This window comes from Tachysurus vachellii, chromosome 19 (genome assembly GCF_030014155.1).
Source record: "Tachysurus vachellii isolate PV-2020 chromosome 19, HZAU_Pvac_v1, whole genome shotgun sequence".
In the NCBI taxonomy this organism is placed as follows: Eukaryota; Metazoa; Chordata; class Actinopteri; order Siluriformes; family Bagridae; genus Tachysurus; species Tachysurus vachellii.
The window spans coordinates 3,343,477-3,370,000 of NC_083478.1; the positions used below are offsets into that span (position 1 = coordinate 3,343,477).

A 26,524-nucleotide genomic window follows, 5' to 3' on the forward strand; every position below is an offset into this window, starting at 1 on the left:
ACTGAACATAGTGCATCTGTATAAGAGCATTGACACTGAACATAGTGCATCTGTATAAGAGCATTGACACTGAACATAGTGCATCTGTATAAGAGCATTGACACTGAACATAGTGCATCTGCATAAGAGCATTGACACTGAACATAGTGCATCTGTATAAGAGCACTAACACTGAACATAGTGCATCTGCATAAGAGCATTGACACTGAACATAGTATCGACACTGAACATAGTGCATCTGTATAAGAGCATTGACACTGAACATAGTGCATCTATATAAAAGCATTGACACAGAACATAGTGCATCTATATAAAAGCATTAACACTGAACATAGTGCATCTATATAAGAGCATTGACACTGAACATAGTGCATCTATATAAGAGCATTGACACAGAACATAGTGCATCTATGTAAGAGCATTGACACTGAACATAGTGCATCTGTATAAGAGCATTGACACTGAACATAGTGCATCTGTATAAGAGCATTGACACTGAACATAGTGCATCTGTATAAGAGCATTGACACTGAACATAGTGCATCTGCATAAGAGCATTGACACTGAACATAGTGCATCTGCATAAGAGCATTGACACTGAACATAGTGCATCTATATAAGAGCATTGACACTGAACATAGTGCATCTGTATAAGAGCATTGACACTGAACATAGTGCATCTATATAAGAGCATTGACACTGAACATAGTGCATCTGCATAAGAGCATTGACACTGAACATAGTGCATCTATATAAGAGCATTGACACTGAACATAGTGCATCTGTATCCAGTTTGCATCCTTAATCCTTATAATTGCACTTCATAGGATGTGACATAATGCATCATAGCGCCTGTGTAGTGCACTGTTTATCCTGTAGGGAACAATTTGGGAGTTCGCCCACAGACTCCAGGAAGTGACGTGTCAGAGCCGGACAGAGGAAGTGTGTGTGTATGTTTGGGTGTGTGTGTGTGTGAGTGAGTGAGTGAGTGTGTGGCGCTTGGACGGAGGAAAGTTTGTCCCTGGATCAGACAGGACAGGGTTGTATTGGGAATACGGTCAGAACTCGTGAACAGTGGATCCTACTTCCTGTGTACTGTGGTGTGAGCGCGTGAATGCGCGTGTCGGGGCGGCGGCGGAGGCGGTGGTGGTGGCGCGAGACGGATCTTCTCTCTGCCCGGTTCAGTGTGTCTCAGCTCGCCTGAGATGGGGAAGGAGCAAGAACTGCTGGAGGCGGCGCGCACCGGGAATGTGGCCGCCGTGGAGAAGCTGCTGAGCGGGAAGAGAGCCACGTCCGGTGGTGGCGGCGGCGGAGGAGGAGGATTTGGTGGAGGAGGAGGCGCGGGACACGGCTCGAGCGGCGGCGTACACAGCGCGAGCGCTCACGCGCTCTCCAGTTTACTCAGGTAGGAGAAGCGATTAGCATTAAAGCTAATCTGAGGGAGCGGTTAAAGTCGGTCACCTCGTTATATACTGTACTAGAGGGCTTGTTTACTTGTTTACTGGTCTTTACATATACTGACGTAAAGTAACCAGCATGTATACTGTTTTAAAATATTAAATTCCATAATGGATTAGAAAATCCTGAAATCCTGAAAGTTTAGTCTGAACTTACGATTCTGAAAAATATCGCGATATTTTAGCAACGGAAATTAAATTTACATAATTATGCAAATTAGGTTGTGATGATGTATTTATCAAAAACAAAACAATATATACAGTTATTTTTTTAGTCAGAATTATAACATAGAAGTGTGTATGTGTGTATATATATATATATATATATATATATATATATATATATATATATATATAATAAAATATAATATATATAATGTGTATATATATAATTCTCTAATCTGATTGGTCAGGATGTGTTAATTAATTATATGTAATAGTAGCTCTGATTACTTTTTGGCTACCAGACAAATTAAAGGTTTTTATAAATGCATTCATCTAATATGATAGCGATTCAGGAAAGTGGAAAAAACAGGTTTATAAACCACAGTGGCTTAGTGGTTAGCACGTTCACCTCACACCTCCAGGGTCGGGGTTCGATTCCCGCCTCCACCTTGTGTGTGTGTGTGGAGTTTACATGTTCTCCACGTGCCTCGGGGGTTTCCTCCGGGTACTCCGGTTTCCTCCCCCGGTCCAAAGACATGCATGGTAGGTTGATTGGCATCTCTGGAAAATTGTCCGTAGTGTGTGATTGCATGAGTGAATGAGTGTGTGTGTGTGTGTGTGTGCCCTGCGATGGGTTGGCACTCCGTCCAGGGTGTATCCTGCCTTGATGCCCGATGACGCCTCAGATAGGCACAGGCTCCCCGTGACCCGAGGTAGTTTGGATAAGCGGTAGAAAATGAGTGAGAGTGAGTGAGTTTGGTTTGGCTAACGAAAACCCTTTAGACACAGCTTTACTAAAAATAAATTAATAAATGATGCAAAACGAGAAACAGAATTCACAGAATCTCAAGTGCACTGTAAGGAACCCGATTTTTCTGACGTACGCGGTATTTTGCTTCCTCTATCCGTTCTCTCTATTACAGTGGGACTTCTTGTTTTTTTTTGCTGTAGACACCTGTGCAGGCGCTGTATGCTGATGCTTGCATGTTTTCTCAGATTTGCCGATGTGGAAGTTTAAATAAAATTGCAAATACAAGACAAATGGGTGCGACACGAACAGGGTTTATATGCTAATCTTACTGCACATACTGTCATTTCTTTGTTTTTGAGGTAATCATTTACCTTTCCAGCAGCCTTGGTTGACAGTAAATAAGGCTAGTTTAGTAAGTTTTGAAGAAAATCACTGCAAAGCAACAATAACTTTTTATGTTTCGGGTTTTGACTCTTAACACTTTTTTTTTTTAAGAGTCTCAGGATAGTTTTTTAATGAATAAAAATATTTTTTTTTCTCATTTCGTTTCTCTTATTTTTATTTTTTTGTTTATAATAAGAAAAAAAAGTTTAATTTATAATACAGAAATTTTAATTTTAACTTTTTTATTTTTTAATAAAATTTTAAAACCGAGTTATCGGTTTTAAAAATGTAATTTTTTTTAATTGCATTCCCCCCACATAATGCACTCTATTTTTTTTTTTTTTTTATTAATTATAACACATTTATTATCAGTAACACTACTGATTTGCTGGCTTGTATATTTTGATATGTAGCATGTATCATAGAAATACCTTCAAGATATGATATGATGTCATACCGTCCATCTCTCAATTTCTTTTTATTGTTATTTTATATATTAACTTTAAAATTTTTTTGCAGTTAAAGTGAGAGCAGGCCATGGTAATATCCTAATAATGTAAATAAAAGTTTAAGCACAATTAAAAAACAAACAAACAAAAAAAATTTTGCTAAGGGTTATATAGAATCTGTTTAATTATAATTTTTTGGATTTTTTACTTTTTTTACTCATGGAAAAAGTAAAACTGATAGGTTTGTTTAAAAACAAAAAAAAGAGTAATATAGATTTCACAGGACGATAACTGAGGCAAAACATATCTCCGTTCATATCACCAAGAATAAATGGAAAAAAGCTAAAGGAAATTAAAGAAAAAAAAAGTTGTTCAATGATGTTTATATAAAATCTCTGTCAGTATTTATCATGTTGTTGTTCTAAGCTGAAAGATAGAGCTTAGCCGGGAGGAAATGACACGGTGCTGTCACCTGTTCTGAGAAACCGAGCTTGTCTGATTTTGGCCGAGTCAAGAGATCGAGGATTATTAAAATTGTGAGGACGTAAATGTGATGCGAGCCGACTGAACCGATCAGGATTTAAGAACAAAAATTCTTTTTAATCAGCATTTTAAATAAAAATAGTCAGGGGTGAGTTACAGTAAGTGTCTGATCATACACAGTGACTAATCATGGCACAGTGACATCACGTCATATCTTTTATTTTAAAGGAAAACCCTGATTACATCATAGCGGTAATCTTAACTGTTCACATTACTAATGCTTTCACCGCAGTTCCAGGGTGACTGTGATGAGATTAGATGTTGATCTCTCTGTGTTGAGTGTGTATTGATGAGCATTGTTCACTCTCCGTGTGTGTGTGTGTGTGTGTGTGTGTGTGTGTGTGTGTGTGTGTGTGTATGTGAGACTGAAGATGTTCATTAAGGAGCTCTAATGATAAATGGACAAACTGGTCAGTGTTTCAGATCATGACTCTTGTGATAATCTACACTTTGTGTGTCTCGCTGACCAACTTTCTGCTTGTCTCTCTGCCACTGTCTCTCCAGCCTCTCTGTCTCTCCTACATCTCTCTCTCTCTCTCTCTCTCTCTCTCTCTGTGTCTCTGTCTCTCTCTCGCTCTCTCTGTCTCTCTCTCTGTCTCTGTCTCTCTCTCGCTCTCTCTGTCTCTCTCTCTCTCTGTCTCTGTCTCTGTCTCTGTCTCTCTCTCTGTCTCTCTCTCTGTCTCTCCCTCTGTCTCTCTCTCTGTTTCTCTCCCTCTGTCTTTCACTCTGCCCGTCTCTCTTCCTCTGTATTTCACTCCCTGGACACTGTCTCCCTGTCCATCTCCTCCTTCTCTCCCACTGTCTTTCCCCCGCTGTCTCGCTCTGCTTGTCTTTCCCCCGCTGTCTCGCTCTGCTTGTCTTTCCCCCGCTGTCTCGCTCTGCTTGTCTTTCCCCCGCTGTCTCGCTCTGCTTGTCTTTCCCCCGCTGTCTCGCTCTGCTTGTCTTTCCCCCGCTGTCTCGCTCTGCTTGTCTTTCCCCCGCTGTCTCGCTCTGCTTGTCTTTCCCCCGCTGTCTCGCTCTGCTTGTCTTTCCCCCGCTGTCTCGCTCTGCTTGTCTTTCCCCCGCTGTCTCGCTCTGCTTGTCTTTCCCCCGCTGTCTCGCTCTGCTTGTCTTTCCCCCGCTGTCTCGCTCTGCTTGTCTTTCCCCCGCTGTCTCGCGCTGCTTGTCTTTCCTCCGCTGTCTCGCTCTGCTTGTCTTTCCCCGCTGTCTCTCTCTCTCTGTTTGTCTTTCCCCGCTGTCTCTCTCTCTCTGTTTGTCTTTCCCCTGCTGTCTCTCTTTGCTTGTCTTTCCCCGCTGTCTCTCTCTCTCTCTGCTTGTCTTTCCCCCGCTGTCTCTCTCTCTGCTTGTCTTTCCCCCGCTCTCTCTCTTTGCTTGTCTTTCCCCGCTGTCTCTCTCTCTGCTTGTCTTTCCCCCGCTGTCTCTCTCTCTGCTTGTCTTTCCCCCGCTCTCTCTCTTTGCTTGTCTTTCCCCCGCTGTCTCTCTTTGCTTGTCTTTCCCCTGCTGTCTCTCTCTCTCTGCTTGTCTTTCCCCGCTGTCTCTCTCTCTCTCTCTCTGCCTGTCTCTCCCCACTGTCTCTCTCTTTTCGTCTTTCTCTCTGTCTGTCTCTCCCCGTCTGTCTCATTCTGCTTGTCTTTTAATCCCTGCCTGTCTCCTTGTGTGGAGTGCAGGCATTGTTCAGGGAACTGTCTGCTGCAATGAAAAAGTGCAGTATTGTGTAAACAGAAAGTGGGTCCTGTCTCTGATTAGGAGACATGATGTCTTAACATGTCTCATATATAATGGCGTACCGAATGATTTCCGCTCAGATCCCGTGCGATTCGGACGACCATGGCACGGTGCTGCGCCGCTCGCCGAGTTTTCTCGTTTTTACCAGGACTGTGAGAATCTTTTGGTGTTTTGCAGGTTTTGTGTCTTTACTCCTGTGTAGCACGCAGCTCGCTTTCATGTCTGAACTTGTCAGGTTGTTGTGCAAGAGCTGAGCGCAGAGTCGAAGCACATCTCAAGGAATGTATTTCATTCCATCATGGCTGAACAACAGACTCTGACATGCTGCATGATCAGAAAATCCTCTGCATGAAACTGAACCTGAAATATAAGCGCCGTGGCTCTAAAAGTCCCTTCAGGATTTTGTATCTTTGCGATTGAAGAAAATCACGCAAACTCTTTTACAACATTATCACAGGTTTTCTGCATGTTTAGGTTGAGACGTGTGACATCTCAGCACGCATCGATGAAATTCGTCTTCTATCCGTGTACCTCGAAAAATGTACGTGTACAAAAAAGCTGTTATTTCGATACCTCTCATCATTGTTGATGCAGTGATGTCATGGTGACATCATCATAGCTTGTTTTCAACCTTTCTCCTTTATCCACACCACAGATTTTTTCCCCCCCAAAATATATATTTTTTTGCGTAACAGACCGTTCAGTACAAGATCGGTATGAGATAAATTACTAAAATTGTCTGTGAATGAAAGAGGAAGCTGTGGAAAGAGAAATTGGGAAATGTCCTGTTTAACAGTTTAGGACAAGCTGCGCTGACATAAAATGCTAAAACGAATCGTTTTGTCGATGACGGGATTAAGGCGTTTTGGACGCTTCAAGTCTATTTCTGCTACCTCGCTGCTAATTAAAGCTATGTTTTTAACCAGAAGTGCCCAGTGATGTGCAAATAAGTGTGGAAATGATTAGGTGCATGTGGGAGTTTCTGTGTCCAGCTCCATTGCACCAACAGGAAGTGGTTGGTTCATGTTTGGTTGGTTAATTATTTCAGTGTTTCCTGATTTTATTTTTCAGCTTCAGTCGGTTAAACCTGGTGTGTTTAACACATCTGAAGTGTGTCAGACGCACATCAGACATGTGTCCAGGCCAAATATGTGGGCAGACAGATGGCTGGACAGATAGGCAGACAAATGGACAGACAGATGGCTGGACTGATAGGCAGACAGACAGATGGCCAGGTTGGCACACAAACATATGACAGGGCTGGCATGCAGACAGACAGACAGTGAGACATGCAGCTTGAAAGGACAGACAGACCAACTGACAGTCAGACATACAGCCAGGAAGACAGAAAAGATGTGGCTGGACAGGCAGAAAGACAGGCAGTAAGACAGGCAGACAGAGGTATGGTTATAAAGACAGACAGAAAGACAGGCATATGTCTATAAAGACCGGCAGCCAGAAAAACAGGCAGACTTGTTGGAAAGACAGACAGACAGAGATATGGCTGGACTGACAGGCAAACAAACAGGTAGACAGACAAATCGGCAGGTGTCGAGACAGACTGACCGATATCATTGTAGCTCAAATACACAGGCAGATAGATGGTCGGATAGGCAGAGAGATCACTGGGCTGACAGGCATGCAAACAGCTAGATTGGCAGGTAGAGAGATGGGTAGACCGACAGACAGACAGACAGGCTTGTACATCCCGTCTAACAGGCAGCCAGACAGTTAGCAGTGCAGCCGGAGAGGCAGACAGACAAGAAGACAGAGAGGCAGACATACAGCTAGACTTGCGGGCAGGTAAACATATAGACAGAAGACCAGACAAGAAGGCAGATAATTGGTGGAAGAGACAGGCAATCTACTGGACACGTAGACAGATGTGGGGACTGGCAGGCAGGAAGACGGTCCTCTGTACAGGCCGGGTTTATCAGAGTAAACACTCCCGATGAATAAAGTGATTTACGAATGACTCTTTGAAGTTATATTCAGCACACATTAATCACACACAGGATACAATGTGCTATGCTTGAGGTTCGTTTCGTTCCCGCTGATCTAGCACATTCTGACTCCGTGTCCTGTTCTGCTCTTATTTTAATTTTTTTTATTGAGTTTACATGCTAAGAAATTCAGAAACTCGCATTCGATTAAACTCTGTCCACGACTGGGTGTGATGGACCGGTGCTTCACGGCATCATCTTGTGCCTCTTTAGTGTGTTGGCAGAGTCATGTGGGGAATATCACAGCTCTGTGCAGGCGTGTGTGTGCGCGTGTTCTCAGAAGTTCAGAAATAAAAACCGGTTCATTCTTGGCTAAGAAAATAGAGCTGAGTCATCAGGCAAGAGGAGTGGATTTATGTCGTTTTGGTGTGATTTTTTTTCATTCTGCCAAACCTGTTAAAATGTTTTGTTTATTACACAATCCCCAATTTCGCACATTTTACCAAAGTGCGCGTTAAAATCACCCCACTTAATCTTTTTAACCACAAATTTCACAGACTAAAAGCATGTATTTGGTTAGCAGTGGCACGCATTCAAATTTTAAGGCCCTTAAATGCATTCAGCAATTTGCGATTTTCTTGTTTTTCTTCGGTTCCCGAACCACCCTCTGTTTTCAAAGCCAGACATCTGAGGCCCTTTTTCCTGCCTACATACTTCAAACGTTTTTTTTTCTTTTTCTTTACAGTCGGAAAAGCCCTAATAAAGCCCTTGTGCTAACTTGCTACTTTTTGACCTTTCCTTCTGCTTGTTCATGTAATTCAGCACCGGTGCGGAAGTGTTTTCTTGTCCGGGTCAGCAGTCGAAGTGAAAACAGAACTAGAGGGTTCTGATTTTATGTTACTTTATGAAGACAGACAGCTGATTATGGTGGAAAAGTGGTGCTTTTATCCACCATTAAAATATAACGAAATGCTCGGAAATGCTGAGCTTCTGTCTTTCACTACTGTCTACGGCACATGGAGAGTTTTTGGTCTGGAATGTAATGTCGAGCAAAGTAAAGGAAGGCGATATTTATAATCATTAAAATTCTAGGTGTAAATTAAGAGATAGCATGGAAATACAAGGAGTCACTGGGTTGAAAAAAAAAACGACCCGCGCATCACAAGTAGTGAATAAACAGCCATTTGGGATTTGGCCCAAGTTGTAAAGCAGGAAGTACTGTATATAATATTGAGCTGAATATCAAGGGGAAAAAACAGTAAGACTTCTGGCATATCCCTCCCCCATAGCAGACCACAGAAGAAGAGAACGTTGGCATCTTATAGACTGATCGAAGAACACAGTAGCCTACTTAGAAAGTAGCCTTTTCAGTGTTCTCGGTTCAGTCCAATCTGTTGTTCAGGTAGATCCCTACGTATTTGTAGCTCTACACCATCTCTGCATTCTCCCCCTTTTATGAGGACTGGCTTGACAGGTTTCCAAACAAACTGAAACTTCAGCACCAACTCTATTATCCTGCTGATGTTAAGCTGCAGGTGTTTTTCCTGCAGCTTCCTGCAGTCTGAATCATCTGACATAATGAACACAGTCATTGACGTCTGCAGGTGGATGATTAGATTTTAGGATGGTTTCTTAAGGTGCACCGGTGATGCTCTCCTCCAACATTTTGGTGGCATTGCAAGCTTTGGCCCTTTGGTCAAAAAGTCTGCCATTGAGGTGCATCAACAGGGTTCCCACGCGTCCTGGAAAACCTGGAAATCCTGGAAAATTAATGACTAATGTTCCAGTCCTGGAAAACACATGGAAAATGAGCGAAAACATAAATTGTCCTGGAAAAAATCTTGTTGTCCTGGAAAATTATTATTTTTAAATGTTCTTGATCATTTAAAGAACAGTTTACAACTGGTCGAAACAATTAACGTTAGTAACAGGAAGCGTTCTGTACAGGGACGCTGAGTTTTGACGGGTTTTTTGTTATGCTGTTTAATCTCGCTGTGACGGATGACACTGTCTTGTGTTGGCGGTTTCAGGTGCTAGGAATGGTTTAAGTGTTTGAATGTTTTCAACAAATGGTGACGGGTAAGCAGGTTATATTAACCTTGTTAATCTGAATATCATGTGCAAGGGGAATGCACAGCAAACTAAAGCATGCATGACGGCATTGGCCTGAGAAAGGAAAGGGTATTAATATGTGCAGTCTTTTTATTTTATAAATGTTGAAATTTCATTCACATGACAAATTGTCTTTAAAAGTATAGTTTAGTAATAGCCATAAAGTGTACGTTGTTTTTAAGACTTCTGGAGAGAAGAACATATTACTTTAGGCTGTGAATCTGTGAGGCTTGTCTTTTTTTGCTAAATTTGAAATGTCCTGGAAAATGATCTCTGAAAAAGAGTGGGAACCCTGATCAACCTGCAAACAATTCGTCGTACGGTCGGAGAGGCAAGAAGGTATTGAATGCACTGTGGAACTCTGACCTTGATAACGGCTCTGGTTATGTCTCAGTGCACCTTTCACACCTTGTAGGCAGAGTTTCATTACCCAAAAACTGTAGCACGTTGAAAAACCCTAGACCCTGATGATGAAAGACTCGATCGCTACCGGGCTGGCTGCCGGAGTTAGTTAAAGAAAGATTAAAATAAAGCAAGTAGAGGAATAAAACATGACAGGATGTGCTGTTGGAGGAAAATAATCAACAGCAGGGTGGTGTGAGCAGCCATGTTTAATTAACCTTCAATTATCATTGACTGTAGAATGGTCATCATTTTAATTTCTGTATAGTTACATTTTTCTCTTTTTAAGTCAATAATACAGGAAAACGCAGCTCGTGATAGTAACGATAGAACGGAAACCGTGAACTCGTCTGTTCTGAAGACTTCCAGAGTTTCCCGAGGCTCCTTCCTTAAATGTTAAATACTGTTGAAACGAAAAAAATCTACTCCATCAAAATTAATGTGAAAGATCAGATAAGTTCACACTTATTTTCACATGACCCCTTTCTTTCTGAATGTCTTAAAGTAACACTTCCTTTTTCGAGGCTCCTTGTTTTAGTGTTCTTCATAGAATGGAAACTAAAGCTCCTGAAATGCACAGAAGCTTTATTTAATTATTATTATTTTTTTTTTTACATTTGCAAGCTGATATGATCTCTGCGTGGATTACCCACAATGCACTCAGCAGCGTCACAGGCCACGAGTCGATTTTTTTTGTGAACAAAATACGTTCAAATATAATAATCAGCGACAGGTCGTGTGCGATCAGTAGCAACGCTAATCTAAGATGACTCTTCTTCACCACAGTCTCATGTTCTTTACTCTTACTGCAAAATAAAATGATCTCTAGTAAAAAATTCACTGCTGTTTATGCTGCAGCTTTTTTTTTTTGGCTGATAAAAGTCATATGTTCTTATTAACACTTCCTGTATTGGTCGTGTTATTGACTGATAAAGTTTCTTTGTTCGGCGCGTGTTTCTTTCTGTAGCTTCGACCCCCCACCACCCTTCACTTACTCAATAACTTGCCACTAGTCAATGTCAGGATCTGAAGCAAAATCTTTCGAAGTTTTTGAATGAATGTAATTATTATTAATACATAGGCATGTGACTGACCAAGATACTACACACTTCTGCATGCTTTAAGCCCAGAGTCTTAGTCTTAATCTGTAGAAATTACAATCCGTTCACACAAGACATGGGAAAGTCATAATAATAATAATAATAATCATCATCATCATCATCATCGTCATCATGCTTAAAAGTTCATGAATACTAAATACACCTTATTTGACCTTTATTCTAAAGGCATGACGTACGGTTTGTGCATTATTAATTCACATGACTATAACCATAACTTGCCTAATAAGTTTTCATAAAACACTGATGCATTGCTTCTCTATATTTTATTGTTCTGTGTGTTTAAATGACATGACTGATTGAAGAGGAGTTTTTGAAGATTCTAGTAGAGATTCTTCGGTAATATTAATGTTTTAACACCCTAGAAACGTCAATGTGTCAGTGTCAGTGCTTGGCCCCCTGCTGTCACTGCCTGCAGTTTTAGGTTTGGCTATCACTATAAAAGAAGCGGCCGGACGGGCAGCAAGTCCCACAGCGCCGGTCGACCCAGTTCTCCTAAAAATAGGTGTGTGTGTGTGTGTGTGTGTGCACGCGCACATGCTGTTTTAGTGGCCAGAAAATAGCAGGAAATGCTGCTACAAACCACAGTGTAGAACAAGTAGATTGAAGCATGTAAACACACATGCCCTGGACTTAAAATTATATTTGATGAAAAATAAAATATCCACAAAAAAAAAAAATCACACAAAATGTTCTCAAGAGGTGTTCAGTGCCCGAAGTATGTCTCAAAGATGTTAGGGTGGATTAGTCACCTCTTATCCATCTTGTGCCTGCTTTAACTAGAACTGAGTGGGTTTTATATGCTTTATAGTTAATGCTGTTAATTCAAAGTAAAAAAAAACAAAACAAAATAAAAACATATTAAGGTTGGGGGGGTTAAGTTGGTACGGTGTCAAACGACATCTAGAAAGAGTGCGAGAAGAAGAGTTTGAGAAGACGATGAGGCTGGGATGAGTAGTAGAGTAATCACAAGGCATGAGACGGCGAGTCAGATCCTACTACGCGTTTGAAAGAATTTGATCAATAAAGTGTACAGTATTGACTGAAACTCAGCTACCCTGCTAGTTAGGGTCTAATTAACGCTGAGCGCATAAGATAATGCTATACAACACTCTACAAGCCTGAAAGAGGATACAGGAACGGTAATGTTTGCAGTGCATCATGGGAAAATTTCTTGTAAGCTGCACCCTCCATTGGTCTGATACCTCTGTGGGGATATTAGGGATTAGAGTTTCCTTTCAGTGTGTACTTCTTAACCCAGACACACACAAAGAACATACGAAACTGGCTGTGTGCTTTCTCTATGTCAAGACATTAAAGGGAATCTGTAACCGAAGGTGTTCATGCATAGCTTTCTCTTTCACTCTCTCTGTATCCTTATCTTATTCTGTCTCTTTCTATTTCTGTCTCTCTCAATCTATGTGTCTTACTCTTTATCTCCCTCTTTCTGTCTGTCTCTCTGACCCCCTCTCACTCCTCCCTTGTTATCTATCATTAACACAGCATCTGTCTGAATGAGTCTCAATTGTGGCACCAAGGCTTAGTCGCCATGGTGATACCACTCCATGGGTCAACAAGGTTGGGGTATTAAAGAAGGAGGTGGCTGATGTCATTACATTGTTACACACGTGTGTGTGTGTGTGTGTGTGTGTGTGTGTGTGTGTGTGAGGGAGGGAGGGAGGGAGGGAGGGAGGGAGGGAGAGAGAGAGAGATGAGCTCCTTTTCTTCTCCCTACTTGTCATCTTATTTTTCATCTTTTTCTCTTTTAATCTATTAGTTTCTCTCTATCTTCCTCTTCTCCATTCCTCTGCACTAACAACTCACTCATTCTCTTTTACTCCTTTGCTCGTTCTATTTTTTTTAAAGATAATTCACCAGTTTTTGCAGTTAACATTAATAAATATAACCTGGAAATCTTTGGAGAAATCCTTTGAGGAGTCTTGCCATCTCATAAGCACACTAACCTATTGAAAATTATAAAGATTGTGAATATAATTAGCTTAGAAATGTTTGCAGAAAGATTATATGTAAGTTAGCTATCAAGAGTTAGCATTGAGCTTTATGAACATTTGTTAATCTAATAATCCTATGATATTTACGAATGTTACCTGAAAATATTCTTAGAAATCATGTCAGATTAGCTTGTGCATGTTAGCGATTTAGTGTTAGCAGTGAACATTTTGAACGCTTATGAATAAACCCTGAAAATCCTCTTAAACTATAAGGTAGAATACAAGTTTTAGTAGTGAAAATCCTTTCAGACTATCTGTTGTAAGGTAGAATACTAGCTTTAGTAGTGAAAATCCTCTCAGACTATCTGTTGTAAGGTAGAATACTAGTTTTAGTAGTGAAAATCCTCTGACTGTCTGTTGTAAGGTATTATACTAGTTTTAGTAGTGAAAATCCTCTCATACTATCTGTTGTAAGGCAGAATACTAGCTTTAGTAGTGAAAATCCTCTGACTATATGTTGTAAGGTAGAATACTAGCTTTAGTAGTGAAAATCCTCTCAGGCTATCTGTTGTAAGGTAGAATACTAGTTTTATTAGTGAAAATCCTCTCAGACTATCTGTTGTAAGGTAGAATACTAGTTTTAGTAGTGAAAATCCTCTCAGACTATCTGTTGTAAGGTAGAATACTAGCTTTAGTAGTGAAAATCCTCTCAGACTATCTGTTGTAAGGTAGAATACTAGCTTTAGTAGTGAAAATTCTCTCAGACTATCTGTTGTAAGGTAGAATACTAGTTTTAGTAGTGAAAATCCTCTCAGACTATCTGTTGTAAGGTAGAATACTAGCTTTAGTAGTGATAATCCTGACAGACTATCTGTTGTAATGTAGAATACTAGTTTTAGTAGTGAAAATCCTCTGACTGTCTGTTGTAAGGTATTATACTAGTTTTAGTAGTGAAAATCGTCTCATACTATCTGTTGTAAGGCAGAATACTAGCTTTAGTAGTGAAAATTCTCTCAGACTATCTGTTGTAAGGTAGAATACTAGCTTTAGTAGTGAAAATCCTCTCAGAAATCCTGTCAGGTTAACTGTTCCTAACTAGCATTCCCAGTGAGGATTATTTACATCCATGAAAATAACCTGACAGAACCTCTAAGATACGCCATGTAGCATTAGCAATAAAGATTATATAGAATTTAGAAATCCATCAGAAGTCAGGATTAGAAATATTTATGATTATAACTTGTAAGTTCAGCTCATATAAGATTATATATGTATGTCTGTATATTGTTAGAATGAAAGATTTAGTGTTCATGAATGTAACTTAAAAATTAATCTATCATTAACAGTGGAAATTTTGAACAATTATTTACATAGAAACTATAAATCCTCTCAGTAATCAAGCCAGGGTAACCCTGAATAAAGAATAAACCCTGAAAATCCTCTCAAAAATTCTGTCAAAAATTCTGTTATGGTGACTGTGGTGAGGAAAACTCCATTAGATGGAAGAGGAAGAAACCTTGAGAGGAACCAGACTCAAAAGGGAACCTCAGCCTCATTTGGGTGACACTGGAGGGTGTGATTATGAACTGTGATTATAAACACCAGAGAGTGTTATTATGAATAATATCCTTTCTACAGTCAGATACAGTCTGATAATTGTGTATTGATGAGGAGGGTGTTGTCCTCAAACACCACATGGAGTTGGCATCTTCTCTTTAAATGTCCGAAATCCTCATGAAAAATCCATCTGGAGCTGGTTCATCTGTAGATACCTCAGTGTCCTCGCAAGGTTGATGCCTCTTTTCACCGAAGGTCCGAAAATCTTAATGAAGCGGAACACAACCGGAGCTGGTACAATCTCTGTATGTATCAGGATGGGAAGAAAAAGAGAAGAAAGTGGAGAAGAATTAGCTTAGCTTCTGTTCAAAATATTAACCAGCACTAAATTTGCATGTGATCAGATCTACTGGAGCACACGGTCATAGATGTGTTATGTGAACATCTGGCTTAAGAGATATGTCTTTAAAATACATTTAAACTGGAAGAGTGTGTCTGAGAAGATGGCAAACTAATAAACTGTGGTGTTTGTGTCTGCAGTATTTGGAGGGTCCCTAATGTGAACTGCGTGGACAGTAACGGATACACGCCTCTCCACCACGCCGCGCTGAACGGACATAGGTGAGTCCTGTGTACAGCGATGGTGTGAGACCGGTCAAAGCAGACAGTTTAATATAAATATTATGTCTTTTTATTTATCGGTCTGTCTCTTGGTCTGTTTCTCAGTGAGGTGGTGGAGTTGTTATTAAAGAACGAAGCCGTCACTAACGTAGCGGATCACAAGGGATGTTATCCGCTTCATCTTGCTGCCTGGAAAGGAGATCAGCGCATCGTCCGTCTGCTCATCCACAAGGGGACGTCATATCCCAAACTCAACGAACAGGTTTGTTTTTATATGTCCCCTCTGTATATCTGCAAATCCGTCTGTCTGTTTATCCAGAGCTAGAAAAAACTATTCCTGAGCATTTTGGGAGGATTTAATTTTCTATTTTTGTCTCTAGTATTTCTTTGTCTGTAATTAAAACTCTATCCACCCATCTGTCTTTCTTTACTTTCTGTCTGCTCCACCTTTGTTTTCTTATCTGTAAATCCAAAGCCAGAAGAAACCATTCTTGAACAGACGAGGAGGATGTGTCTGTCTCTCATTGTTTATATTTTGGTCTTTCAAACTGTCTGTCTGTGAAACCCTGTTTATTTCTTGCTCTCTGTCTGTCTATTCTGATCCAGAGCTCAGGGGGAGAGCGTAATTCTTTCTTTCTCTCTAGCGTTATTTTTACGAAACTACGTCTGCCTGTCCGTCTAAAGGCAGAATAAACCGTTCCTGAACAGATCGAAAGGATCTGAATTTCTGTCTATTTATCTGTTTGTCTGTATGCATTTCTCCCAACCCAAAGGAAACCATTTTTTGAGCAAGGGGGATGATTATATGTCTGTCTGTCCCTCTGTAAATCTTTTTATCTGTCTGTGTGTCTAAAGACCGAGCAGAATGTGAGGCTTCGATATAGCGTCTTTCTGTCTGTTTGTCTGTCTGTCTGTTTGTCTGTCTGTCTGTTTGTCTGTTGTGTCAGTGGAGTCTCCAGTCTACTTGCGTTTATTTTTCAGGAGGTGTGTGTGCGTGTGTGTGTGTATGTGTGTGTGATGATAACCGTCTGGAATGTGTTACGATGCTGATGTTAGGCTGCTGTGCATTGCTATCTCACTGTCATTATTAATATTTCCTTATTAATTATTATTTCTCCCTCACTCATTTATTTTTTAAACTTAAAATGACTCAAAATGAAGTGAAAAGAGCTAATCAAAAGTCTTTATTTGAATACCGTTCATTTCATTTTTAGCCATTTTCTGCTTTGTAGTGTTTCTTTGCCTGGTTCATCCTACCATTGCAATGTTCATTATTCGTGTGTGTGTGTGTGTGTGTGTGTGTGTGTGTGTGTGTGTGTGTGTGTGTGTGTGTGTGTGTGTGTGTGTGTGTGTGTGTGTGTGTGTGTGTGTGTGTGTGTGTGTGTGTGTGTGTGTGTGTGTGTGTGTGCGCGTGCGTGCGCGTGTGTGTAAGACATTTGACTTCATCTCCATCCTTTTCTTTTCCTCCCCCAGACTCTAGACCACAGAGAATTCAAACGCTGTGGCCCGTTTGACCCCTATATTAATGCCAAGGTGTGTACCCATGCTCTGCCTGACCTCTGAACCCTGACTTCTGCCCTTTCTGCATGCTCGCTCTCTTAGTTGGCCTCGCTTGGATATGTGTGCCTGCGGTTCGAGCCCCTGACTCGCTGTTTCTCAGTCATATAGTGTGATGTCATTACATCACTTCAATCACTCAAGTCTCACTTTAGATTTGTGACATCATCAAATTCATCAGGGATCAAATTTTGGGTATCTGGATGTGTGTTAAAAAAGTTGTAGGAATTTGGTTGAATTCTGAACACTGGGTGAAAATCCTGCAGTTAAAAGTGGATCGAGTGAAACGCAGGAAACTCCGGACACCGAAACGCTGTGGATATAATGCAGGAGTGTTGAGTGTTAATTGTCCATTAAATCGTGTAAATGTTTAATTTTGTACTATTGTGTCAAATGGAAGGTTAACTCAGTAAAACAAGGCAAAACTTTAACTCTTTCTAGGAAATATTTTGGAATTCTGTGAAATTTCTGACCCCCGTGCTTGCGTTCACGTTCAGTTAAATACACAAATACACCCGACTGTAGATTTAAGTGCTATCCCGAGGTCGCGTGAGAGTGACGCAGACGTGGCGGAGACGTCAGCTTACCTAAAGATATGTCTCAGTTAGGTGACGTTAACCTGGAACCGGAGCACATTTATACCACGATAGAACCACGATAACCGTTATACCAAAACCTGTGTCGTGAGCTGAAAATACTCTCTGGGAAAACTGTGACGCGATGACGTTTCAGGTCAGTGCTCAATAAATTAACATGACGTTGAAAAAAGTATATATTTTTTCAAGGATGCTCCATGTTTCTGTCTGTGTGCATCATCATCGGAAAGTGTGTGTAATGTGGCTGAAGGAAGTGTCTGTGTGTGTGTGTGAGAGACAGAGAGAGAGACACAGAGAGAGAGAGAGACAGAGATAGACAGAGAGACACACACACACAGAGAGAGAAAGAGAGAGAGATGGACAGGGAGAGAGAGATGGACAGGGAGAGAGAGATGGACAGGGAGAGAGAGATGGACAGGGAGAGAGAGAGAAACAGGGAGAGAGAGAGAAACAGGGAGAGAGAGAGAAACAGGGAGAGAGAGAGACAGGGAGAGAGAGAATATGCTCTGCTTCTTAAACTGAGAGAGGTGTGGCGTATCCATGGTAACTGTTATAGCTGACATGAACAGATAAGAGACAAAAGAGTCGGAGAGATATAATTGTGCTTTTTTTCAATTAGTGTGTGTGTGTGTGTGTGTGTGTGTGTGTGTGTTTATTCACTGCCACCTCCCCTTAGGCTCATAGTGATGATGTAATTCTCCCCCTCCCCCCGAGCGAGCTCTTGTTGATGATGTAAGGGGTCCGTAGTCACATAGCAATTGTCAGTGTCTGTAAATGTCACACACACACACACACAGACACACACATGTATAGCAAACCTTCAGGCAGAACCCTGAGGGAAAACCTCGTTAGATGGGTGTTTTTTTTTTTTTTTTTGTCGTCTCTTCTATTTTTTAACACACTTTTTCATGACCCCGTAATCCAAAAATCTTGTCACTTCTTGTTGGTCGATTGATATCACAGGAGTTTGGAAACACGAGATCTCTCTCCCGTATTTCACGTGCTGTGACATGTTGTAAAGCACAACACGCTCTCACACACTTTCTCACACACACACACTCGTTTTCACACTTCTACTTTAACACACACACACCATCTTTAGCACCTTTCCGATACCAGCTTTTTAATTGCGATTATTTTTTTTCCTTGCTTTTTTTTCTCCTCATGATGATGTCCTAGAAGGGTCAGAGGTCACGCCTTTAAACAGAAGGAGTCGGACGATGACTGACCGTGGGTCGATCCGTCATACCGTCTTACAGAGACGGAAGTATTTGATCTTGGCGTTCTAGTAAAGATAGATGAGGGATGTTCTGCAGTAGCATTCCTGCCAGCGTATAGCCCTGCCTTAGTGAAGAGCGAAGTATGAGGAAGATTCAGTGATTTAGTCATGGGGATATGATATCATTTATTTGTACAGTATAATGTGATGATGCAGTGATACTTTATCTTGTGGATCAGATAATGGATTTTTTTTTTTTTTTTTTTTTTAAGAATAGAACAAGAGTCAGATAAAGATATTAAACAGATCTGAAGAGTCTGAATAAATGACAGGAAGTCGTTAGAGAGTATCTTGTTATTCGTGGGCGAGTCAAATATTTAAATAACCTTAAATTACAAACAAACCAAAGAGTTTTTTTCTTCCGAAGGATTTCAGGCGTCGAACGAGAAGACGCTTGGACGATTCCGTAGAAATGTTTGTGACTCTTGTGTAGAGTAAACGATGCAAATAAGTAAAAGATTCATTTGACTCGCCGTATTAAATGATTCCGTTAGAGCAGTGCCTTAGAGTGCCCTCTGGTGGATAATTACGGAATTATAGACATCGACTGACACGGGCCCTGATGTATTAGACATGATTACTTGTCGTCCATCGTACTGTCTGACTTGGTGTCTGTGTATGCTAGTCTCTCCTAGCTACACACACACACACACACACACACACACACGCGCACACACCTGCGTAAGATGTGTTTATCACCTGTTTCAGGCGTGTTATGCTCGGAGAGAGAATACAAGAATAAAAAGCCGGACTGTATGAGTCTTTGGGAAACATATTTTGTTATCAAAACCTTGATCTCTTTGTAAGTCATAAGTCGAGTGTGTGGGTGTAGCTGTGGTTGTGATTCATTGCTGGGATTCCTTATCATGGGAGTGAGCTGGCTAAACTGCACTTTGGCTTAATGGATTTTTCAACACACACACACACACTCACACACACACACACACACACACACACACAGGCTTCTGTGAGGTTTGTGTCGCTTGAAATGAATCAGTTATTTGATCACGCTCTGAGAGAGTATTTGTTTGCTGTTCCGTTTGTTCGTCTTTTCAAATCAAATCAATTATATACAAGTTAATTTAGCATCATTATTATTAATGATTATAAGCTGCACTGTTGTCACAGTTGGTCTCCCTTTCTATACTCTGCTGTCTATCTCTTTCTGTCTTACTCTGCTACATGGTGGATGAGGAGCTCTCTCTCTCTCTCTCTCTCTCTCTCTCTCTCTCTCTCTCTCTCTCTCTCTCTCTAGCTTTTTCTTACTCTCTCTCTCTGTTTCTCTCTCTCTCTCCTTCCCTCTCTCTCTCTTCCACGCTCTCTCTCTCTCTTTCTCTCTCTTCCACGTTCTCTCTCTCTGTCTCTCGCTCTCTCTCTCTGTCTCTCTCACTCTCTGTCTCTCTCTCTCTCTCTCTCTCTCTCACTCTGTCTCTCTGTCTCTCTCTCTCTCACTCTGTCTCTCTGTCTCTCTCACTCTCTGTCTCTCACTCTCTCTGTGTCTCACTCTCTGTGTCTCACTCTCTGTCTCTCTGTCTCTCTCTCTCTCTCTCTCTCTCTCTGTCTCTCTCACTCTCTGTCTCTCTCTCTCTCTGTCTCTCTCTCTCTCTTCTTCACTCTGTCTCTCTCACTCTCTGTCTCTCTCACTCTGTCTCTCTCTCTCTCTCCTTCACTCTCTGTCTCTCTCTCTCTCTGTCTCTCTCACTCTCTGTCTCTCTCTCTCTCTGTCTCTCTCACTCTCTGTCTCTCTCTCTCTCTCCTTCACTCTCTGTCTCTCTCACTCTCTGTCTCTCTCACTCTCTGTCTCTCTCACTCTCTGTCTCTCTCTCTCTCTCTCTCTCTCTCTCTCTCTCTCTCTCTCTCTGTCTCTCTCTCTCTCTGTGGTGATCTGGTGATGGGACAGAATGGTCACACCCTCTGATATCCATTCTGGGGTTGGTGCCATTAGCAGGATAACATCACGATGTTGCATGTGGGTGTGTACTAAACAATGTTGTAAAACAAATCATAGATGTGACTTCCTTCATAAACAGCACCAAGATGTCATTATAGGCAACAAGACTGCAGTGTCGTGATTAAGCCGACCTTCAGTCTGAAATGCGACAAGTATCTTTTCTTTACACGTATCTACAGTCTTATGAAAATATGTGTATGTACCGTATGTAATTTTAAACAGAGGATGCAGTTGTTGGTTATTTTTGTCTTTCTGTGTTTATTGAATACATTACTGAATGTTCTGGAAACATTCCCTGTTAGTTGATTAGCTTTTCTCTGTTTTACTGTTTGTTTTTTGGGGGGTTTTTTTCAGTAAAATTATTATTATTCAAATTATTTCAGTAATATATTTTGATGATAAAATATAGTAAATGATGGTAAATGATTTGTTCAAGGTGTCTTGGTTGTAAAATAACTCACCCCCAAGCTTGTATTTACTACATGTGATGAAGAGCTAATTAGGTACCAACAGTAGAACCAGCGTTTATCTTCACTTTGTCTCTCTTTCGCTCTCTTTCTCTGTCTGTCTCCTCACGCTTGTGTGGTTGTAGAACAACGATAATGAGACGGCTCTGCACTGTGCGGCGCAGTACGGACACTCTGACGTGGTGCGTGTGTTGTTGGAGGAACTGACCGACCCCACCATGAGGAACAACCGCTTTGAGACTCCACTGGACCTCGCTGCACACTACGGTCGCCTCGAGGTCGTCAAGCTGCTGTTGTGTGCTCACCCCAACCTGCTCAACACACACACACACACTCTAACACATACGCCGCTTCACCTTGCCGCACGCAACGGACACCTGCCTGTTGTAGAGGTGCTGCTCGGCGCCGGAATGGACATCAACTACCAGGTGAATTGGAATTAAGGTGGATTCATATCGACACGAGCTGTTTAATAGTAACAAATGTGTGATATTCAATTCCACTGTGAACAATTAGACTGCCACTGTTACCACTGTAACCAGTCTGAACATGGTTCTCACCCCCGATACCACTGTAACCAGTCTGAACATGGTTCTCACCCCTGATACCACTGTAACCAGTCTGAACATCGTTCTCACCCCCGATACCACTGTAACCAGTCTGAACATGGTTCTCACCCCCGATACCACTGTAACCAGTCTGAACATGGTTATCACCCCCGATACCACTGTAACCAGTCTGAACATGGTTATCACCCCCGATACCACTGTAACCAGTCTGAACATGGTTATCACCCCCGATACCACTGTAACCAGTCTGAACATCGTTCTCACCCCCGATACCACTGTAACCAGTCTGAACATCATTCTCACCCCTGATACCACTGTAACCAGTCTGAACATCGTTCTCACCCCCGATACCACTGTAACCAGTCTGAACATCGTTCTCACCCCTGATACCACTGTAACCAGTCTGAACATGGTTATCACCCCCGATACCACTGTAACCAGTCTGAACATCGTTCCCACCCCCGATACCACTGTAACCAGTCTGAACATCGTTCCCACCCCCGATACCACTGTAAACAGTCTGAACATCGTTCTCACCCCCGAAACCACTGTAACCAGTCTGAACATCGTTCTCACCCCCGATACCACTGTAACCAGTCTGAACATCGTTCTCACCCCCGAAACCACTGTAACCAGTCTGAACATCGTTCTCACCCCTGATACCACTGTAACCAGTCTGAACATGGTTATCACCCCCGATACCACTGTAACCAGTCTGAACATCGTTCTCACCCCCGATACCACTGTAACCAGTCTGAACATCGTTCCTAGTGAGATGTTAAGAGAAAGATGTCAAACACCTCCCTGATGGGTCTGGAATGTTCTGTGTCATTGTGTCTCTGCCTCCCTGTGGTGTCTCATTAACATGCCTTTATGCTCCACATACTCAGGCTTCTGCTATGATTCTGACCTGGTTACACTCAACTTTGTGTGTGTGTGTTTGTGTGTGTGTGTGTGTGTGTGTGTAAAGACGGAGAAAGGCAGTGCCCTGCATGAAGCTGCTCTTTTTGGGAAGACAGAAGTGGTACAGAAGCTGCTCAATGCAGGTAAAAAAAACAACAACATTTCTCCATCTTCACTCAGAGGCAAAAAGAAGACATCGTAAAAAAGTGACAGCTTTTTTAGACAAACATTTAACTCAAATACGAGTTTTTTCTCTCTTACCTTGGCAACCAATCACTGTACTGAACATGTTGAGAGATCTGACAGGTGGCTAGGTATTTTATTATAATCTAAATAATATACCACATTTAGATTCCAGACTCCAGCATTCACAGTAAAGATCAAGGCAGAATATAGTGCAAAGGGGCGAAGCTTAAAGAGTGTGGGTTAATATAAGTGATCAGAACACGTGTAAACAGAGAAAAAGCTCTGCCTCACAGTTGTAGTGCGAATTTTAGAATTTATCATTTAAAGGTTTCTCATCTGTGTTAGGGATTGACGTGAATATTGTGGACAGTAAGAACCGCACAGCACTGGACATTGTGAAGGAAATGCCATCTCAGAAAAGCCGTCAGATTGCTGCTCTCATCCAGGGTGAGTGTGTGGGAGAGAGGCATAAAAAGTCTCTAAAGAGAGAGCGTGTGTGTGAGTGTGTGTGAGTGTGTGTGAGTGTGTGTGTGTGTGAATGTGTGTGTGAATGTGTGTGTGTGAATGTGTGTGTGAGAGAGTGAGTGAGTGAATGTGTGTGCGAGAGTGAGTGAGTGAGTGAATGTGTGTGTGCGAGAGTGAGTGAGTGAATGTGTGTGCGCGAGAGTGAGTGAGTGAATGTGTGTGTGTGTGTGAGAGTGAGTGAGTGAATGTGTGTGTGCGAGAGTGAGTGAGTGAATGTGTGTGTGCGAGAGTGAGTGAGTGAATGTGTGTGTGCGAGAGTGAGTGAGTGAATGTGTGTGTGCGAGAGTGAGTGAGTGAATGTGTGTGTGCGAGAGTGAGTGAGTGAATGTGTGTGTGTGAGAGTGAGTGAGTGAATGTGTGTGTGTGAGAGTGAGTGAGTGAATGTGTGTGTGTGAGAGTGAGTGAGTGAATGTGTGTGTGTGAGAGTGAGTGAGTGAATGTGTGTGTGTGAGAGTGAGTGAGTGAATGTGTGTGTGCGAGAGTGAGTGAATGTGTGTGTGCGAGAGTGAGTGAATGTGTGTGTGTGCGAGAGTGAGTGAATGTGTGTGTGTGCGAGAGTGAGTGAATGTGTGTGTGTGCGAGAGTGAGTGAGTGAATGTGTGTGTGCGAGAGTGAGTGAGAGTCTGTGTGTGCGAGAGTGAGTGAGAGTGTGTGTGTGTGTGTGTGTGTGTGTGTAATAGACCAAAATGTTCTATTTTAAATTTGGACAAAATTATTATTTATATTTTTTTTGTGTGTGTGTAGCTCATATGAGCGGTCAGCCTCCTGAGCTCCCGCCTCCTCCAGTGCTGCCATCCCAAGAGAACCTAAGAAGGGGTCAAGGTCAGGAGTCATTATCGTCATTTTGTAGCTTTATTAGTTTTTAAACACAAACCGTAGAAACATAATAATGTTTATATGTTTGTGTGTTGTGTAGATGTGTGTGTCGATGTGTCTGAAGAAAGCCCATATGAAGCGCTGTTTGAAGCCTCGTCATGTCACTCGTTGGACAGTTTGGCCAGCGGGAAATCATCAGATCGAGATTCAGGAAGACCAGAGAGTGAAGCGGGCAGGGTGAGACACACACACACACACACACACACACACACACACACACACACACACACACACACACACACAGAGAATAAGGCACGTCTCATTAAGGTTACATGACGGTATAACGAGTATAATTTTGCTTGGAACATTATGAGCTTTTTCTTTATTATTGTTTTTGTTTGTTTGTGTAGTTAAAAGCAGGCAGTGGGTTGATTTTTGATCCCTGTGATTAAGCAGAATATTTGTATTTAAAGGTGGGGTCTCCGTTGTTTGAGAAATGCTTCAGAAAACTGTGTTGGTCCACCAAACAAAACAAAAACAAAACTAACGTGTAGCCAATGAGCAGAAATGGGCGTGTCTTGTCAAAATATGAGGCGGAGAGAGTGTTCTGTGCGCATGTGTGACATTAGCAGAAAGTGGTTTTAACATTGACATGGAGGATAAAAACAAAGAAAGAAAGTGAAGAAAGGCTTACGATAAGGTAAGAAGTAGGACGTGTTAATATAGGATCAGCTTTCCAGCGCTGGAGAGAACTGAACGTCTTCCACGTGAAACGGAGCTAAACCTTTCACGGTACAACACACAGTACTACAAAAACACATTTGTATTACCATAGTATTACTCATTGTGTTCATTTATTGATAAAAAATATCCCCTCGGTCAGCTGCCCCAACAGGTTCCGCCGTAATACTTGTCTGGGTTATACTTGGGTTATACTTGTCTGGTGTATGTGTGGGGTGGAGCTATCAAAACAGGGGTGGGACCCATGTGGGTTGGGGCGTGTTTGTTTTGGTGATTTCAAATGTCAACATTGGCTTTCAAACAACGGAGACCCCACCTTTAATATATTTAGTTTAAATACAGCAGTGAACAATCTACGCAGTTCCAGGCTCGGCCACTAGATGGAGCCACAATCGCTCTCATAACCAGCTCTAAAGAACATTTCCCATTTTGACAATCAGGTATATAAACTCACGTATAAACAAAATAAACTAACTAAATTAATCCATAGATTAATAAGCACATAGGAGCAGGATACATCCCTTTACATTTTGTACACTGATGTTTTCATCTTGTGTTTTTGAGGAAAGAGATGTTCCTGTATGAAGCGGGAACTGCAGTAAACCATAAAAGAGCACACTCCTGAATTTAATGTAATGTAGGGAATATAGTCTTTACTATACAGAGACTTAAGTGTGTGTGTGTGTGTGTGTGTGTGTTACAGTCGTTTGTGAAAGACCGTCCTCCGCCACCGTCCCACTGTGGAGGAACAGCACACGAGGAAGAGCTCAGCTCTGAGGTACACAATAACACGTTTGTTAACCAGCCAATCACAACGCAGTCCTGGTCAGAACCTCGGTGCGTCTCAATCGGCTCCATAGTTCACTACTCAGGGCGCCGATCAGGGAGTTGGCCATTTTTTCTACAACATTGTCTGGAACATTTGATCTCTAAAAATTCCCACAATGCACCATAAAACCCAGGGAGCATCGATGCTCGCTAACGTTCCTTTAGTGGAAATGATGTCATAGTTTCTGTCAGCCAAACTCTGAGCAAACATCAGTAACTTATATACATCTAGATGTAGGTTAGAAATAGTTTTTTTTACTTTATTTGTCGTTCTATATGCGGTTTGTTTCGATATAATGACATTTAATTAAGTGTTTATTGATTAAAAAACAACACTAGCCTGCGGTCCTGGACAGGACAGAAAGGCGAGTGATTAAACGAACAAATTTCTGAGACAGATAAAGCTTAAATATTTGATATGTTTACGTTTTTACACTGGTGACTTATGTAGTGAAAGTCTTGATTATATGATTATATAATATATTATATTAAAGCCTTCTGAACAGCCTTCTTTAATCAGGGAGGATTTTCATTCATGTCTAAATGTTATACGATACACAGCATGTTAAAGTAAAGCACTCAGGGAAAGTAAATAATCTGATGCAGTGTTTACATTAGCACACACACACACACACTAAGACACGATCTATAGAGGACACGCCCTCAGACACGCCCGCAGAACCCTCAGACACGCCCACAGAACCCTCAGACACGCCCACAGAACCCTAAGACACGCCTATTAACAGATCCAAGTGTGGATGTGTTTGTTAATCTGCATTTTTGTGGAGTAGTATGTTGAAATCTCTTGCGCCTTCTCTCTGTGTCTGTTTTCTCTCTTTAACTCTCTCTCTCTCTCTCTCTCTCTCTCTGTGTCTGTTTTCTCTCTCTCCCCCCTCTCTCTCATTCTCTCTCACATTCTCTCTCTCT

The 26,524-nt window shown here is 41.6% G+C and overlaps 1 protein-coding gene across 7 annotated transcripts in view; it reads left to right on the top strand.

Annotated features, from left to right (window-relative positions):
* The first annotated feature begins 953 nt into the window (after positions 1–953).
* LOC132861877 (ankyrin repeat and SAM domain-containing protein 1A-like) overlaps positions 954–26,524 on the top strand; it is a 52,784-nt gene continuing 27,213 nt past the window's right edge. For 5 of the 7 annotated variants that reach the window (XM_060893508.1, XM_060893510.1, XM_060893507.1 and 2 more), the window contains exons 1-10: positions 954–1,405; positions 15,099–15,179; positions 15,285–15,441; positions 16,653–16,712; positions 21,155–21,457; positions 22,569–22,644; positions 23,033–23,134; positions 23,957–24,034; positions 24,129–24,265; positions 25,473–25,547. In XM_060893508.1, the coding sequence (XP_060749491.1) occupies positions 1,206–1,405; positions 15,099–15,179; positions 15,285–15,441; positions 16,653–16,712; positions 21,155–21,457; positions 22,569–22,644; positions 23,033–23,134; positions 23,957–24,034; positions 24,129–24,265; positions 25,473–25,547 (1,269 nt within the window). In that variant the 5' untranslated portion in view covers positions 954–1,205. The remainder of the gene's footprint in view (positions 1,406–15,098; positions 15,180–15,284; positions 15,442–16,652; positions 16,713–21,154; positions 21,458–22,568; positions 22,645–23,032; positions 23,135–23,956; positions 24,035–24,128; positions 24,266–25,472; positions 25,548–26,524) is intronic. The other 2 variants (XM_060893512.1, XM_060893513.1) reach the window with 1 other exon arrangement.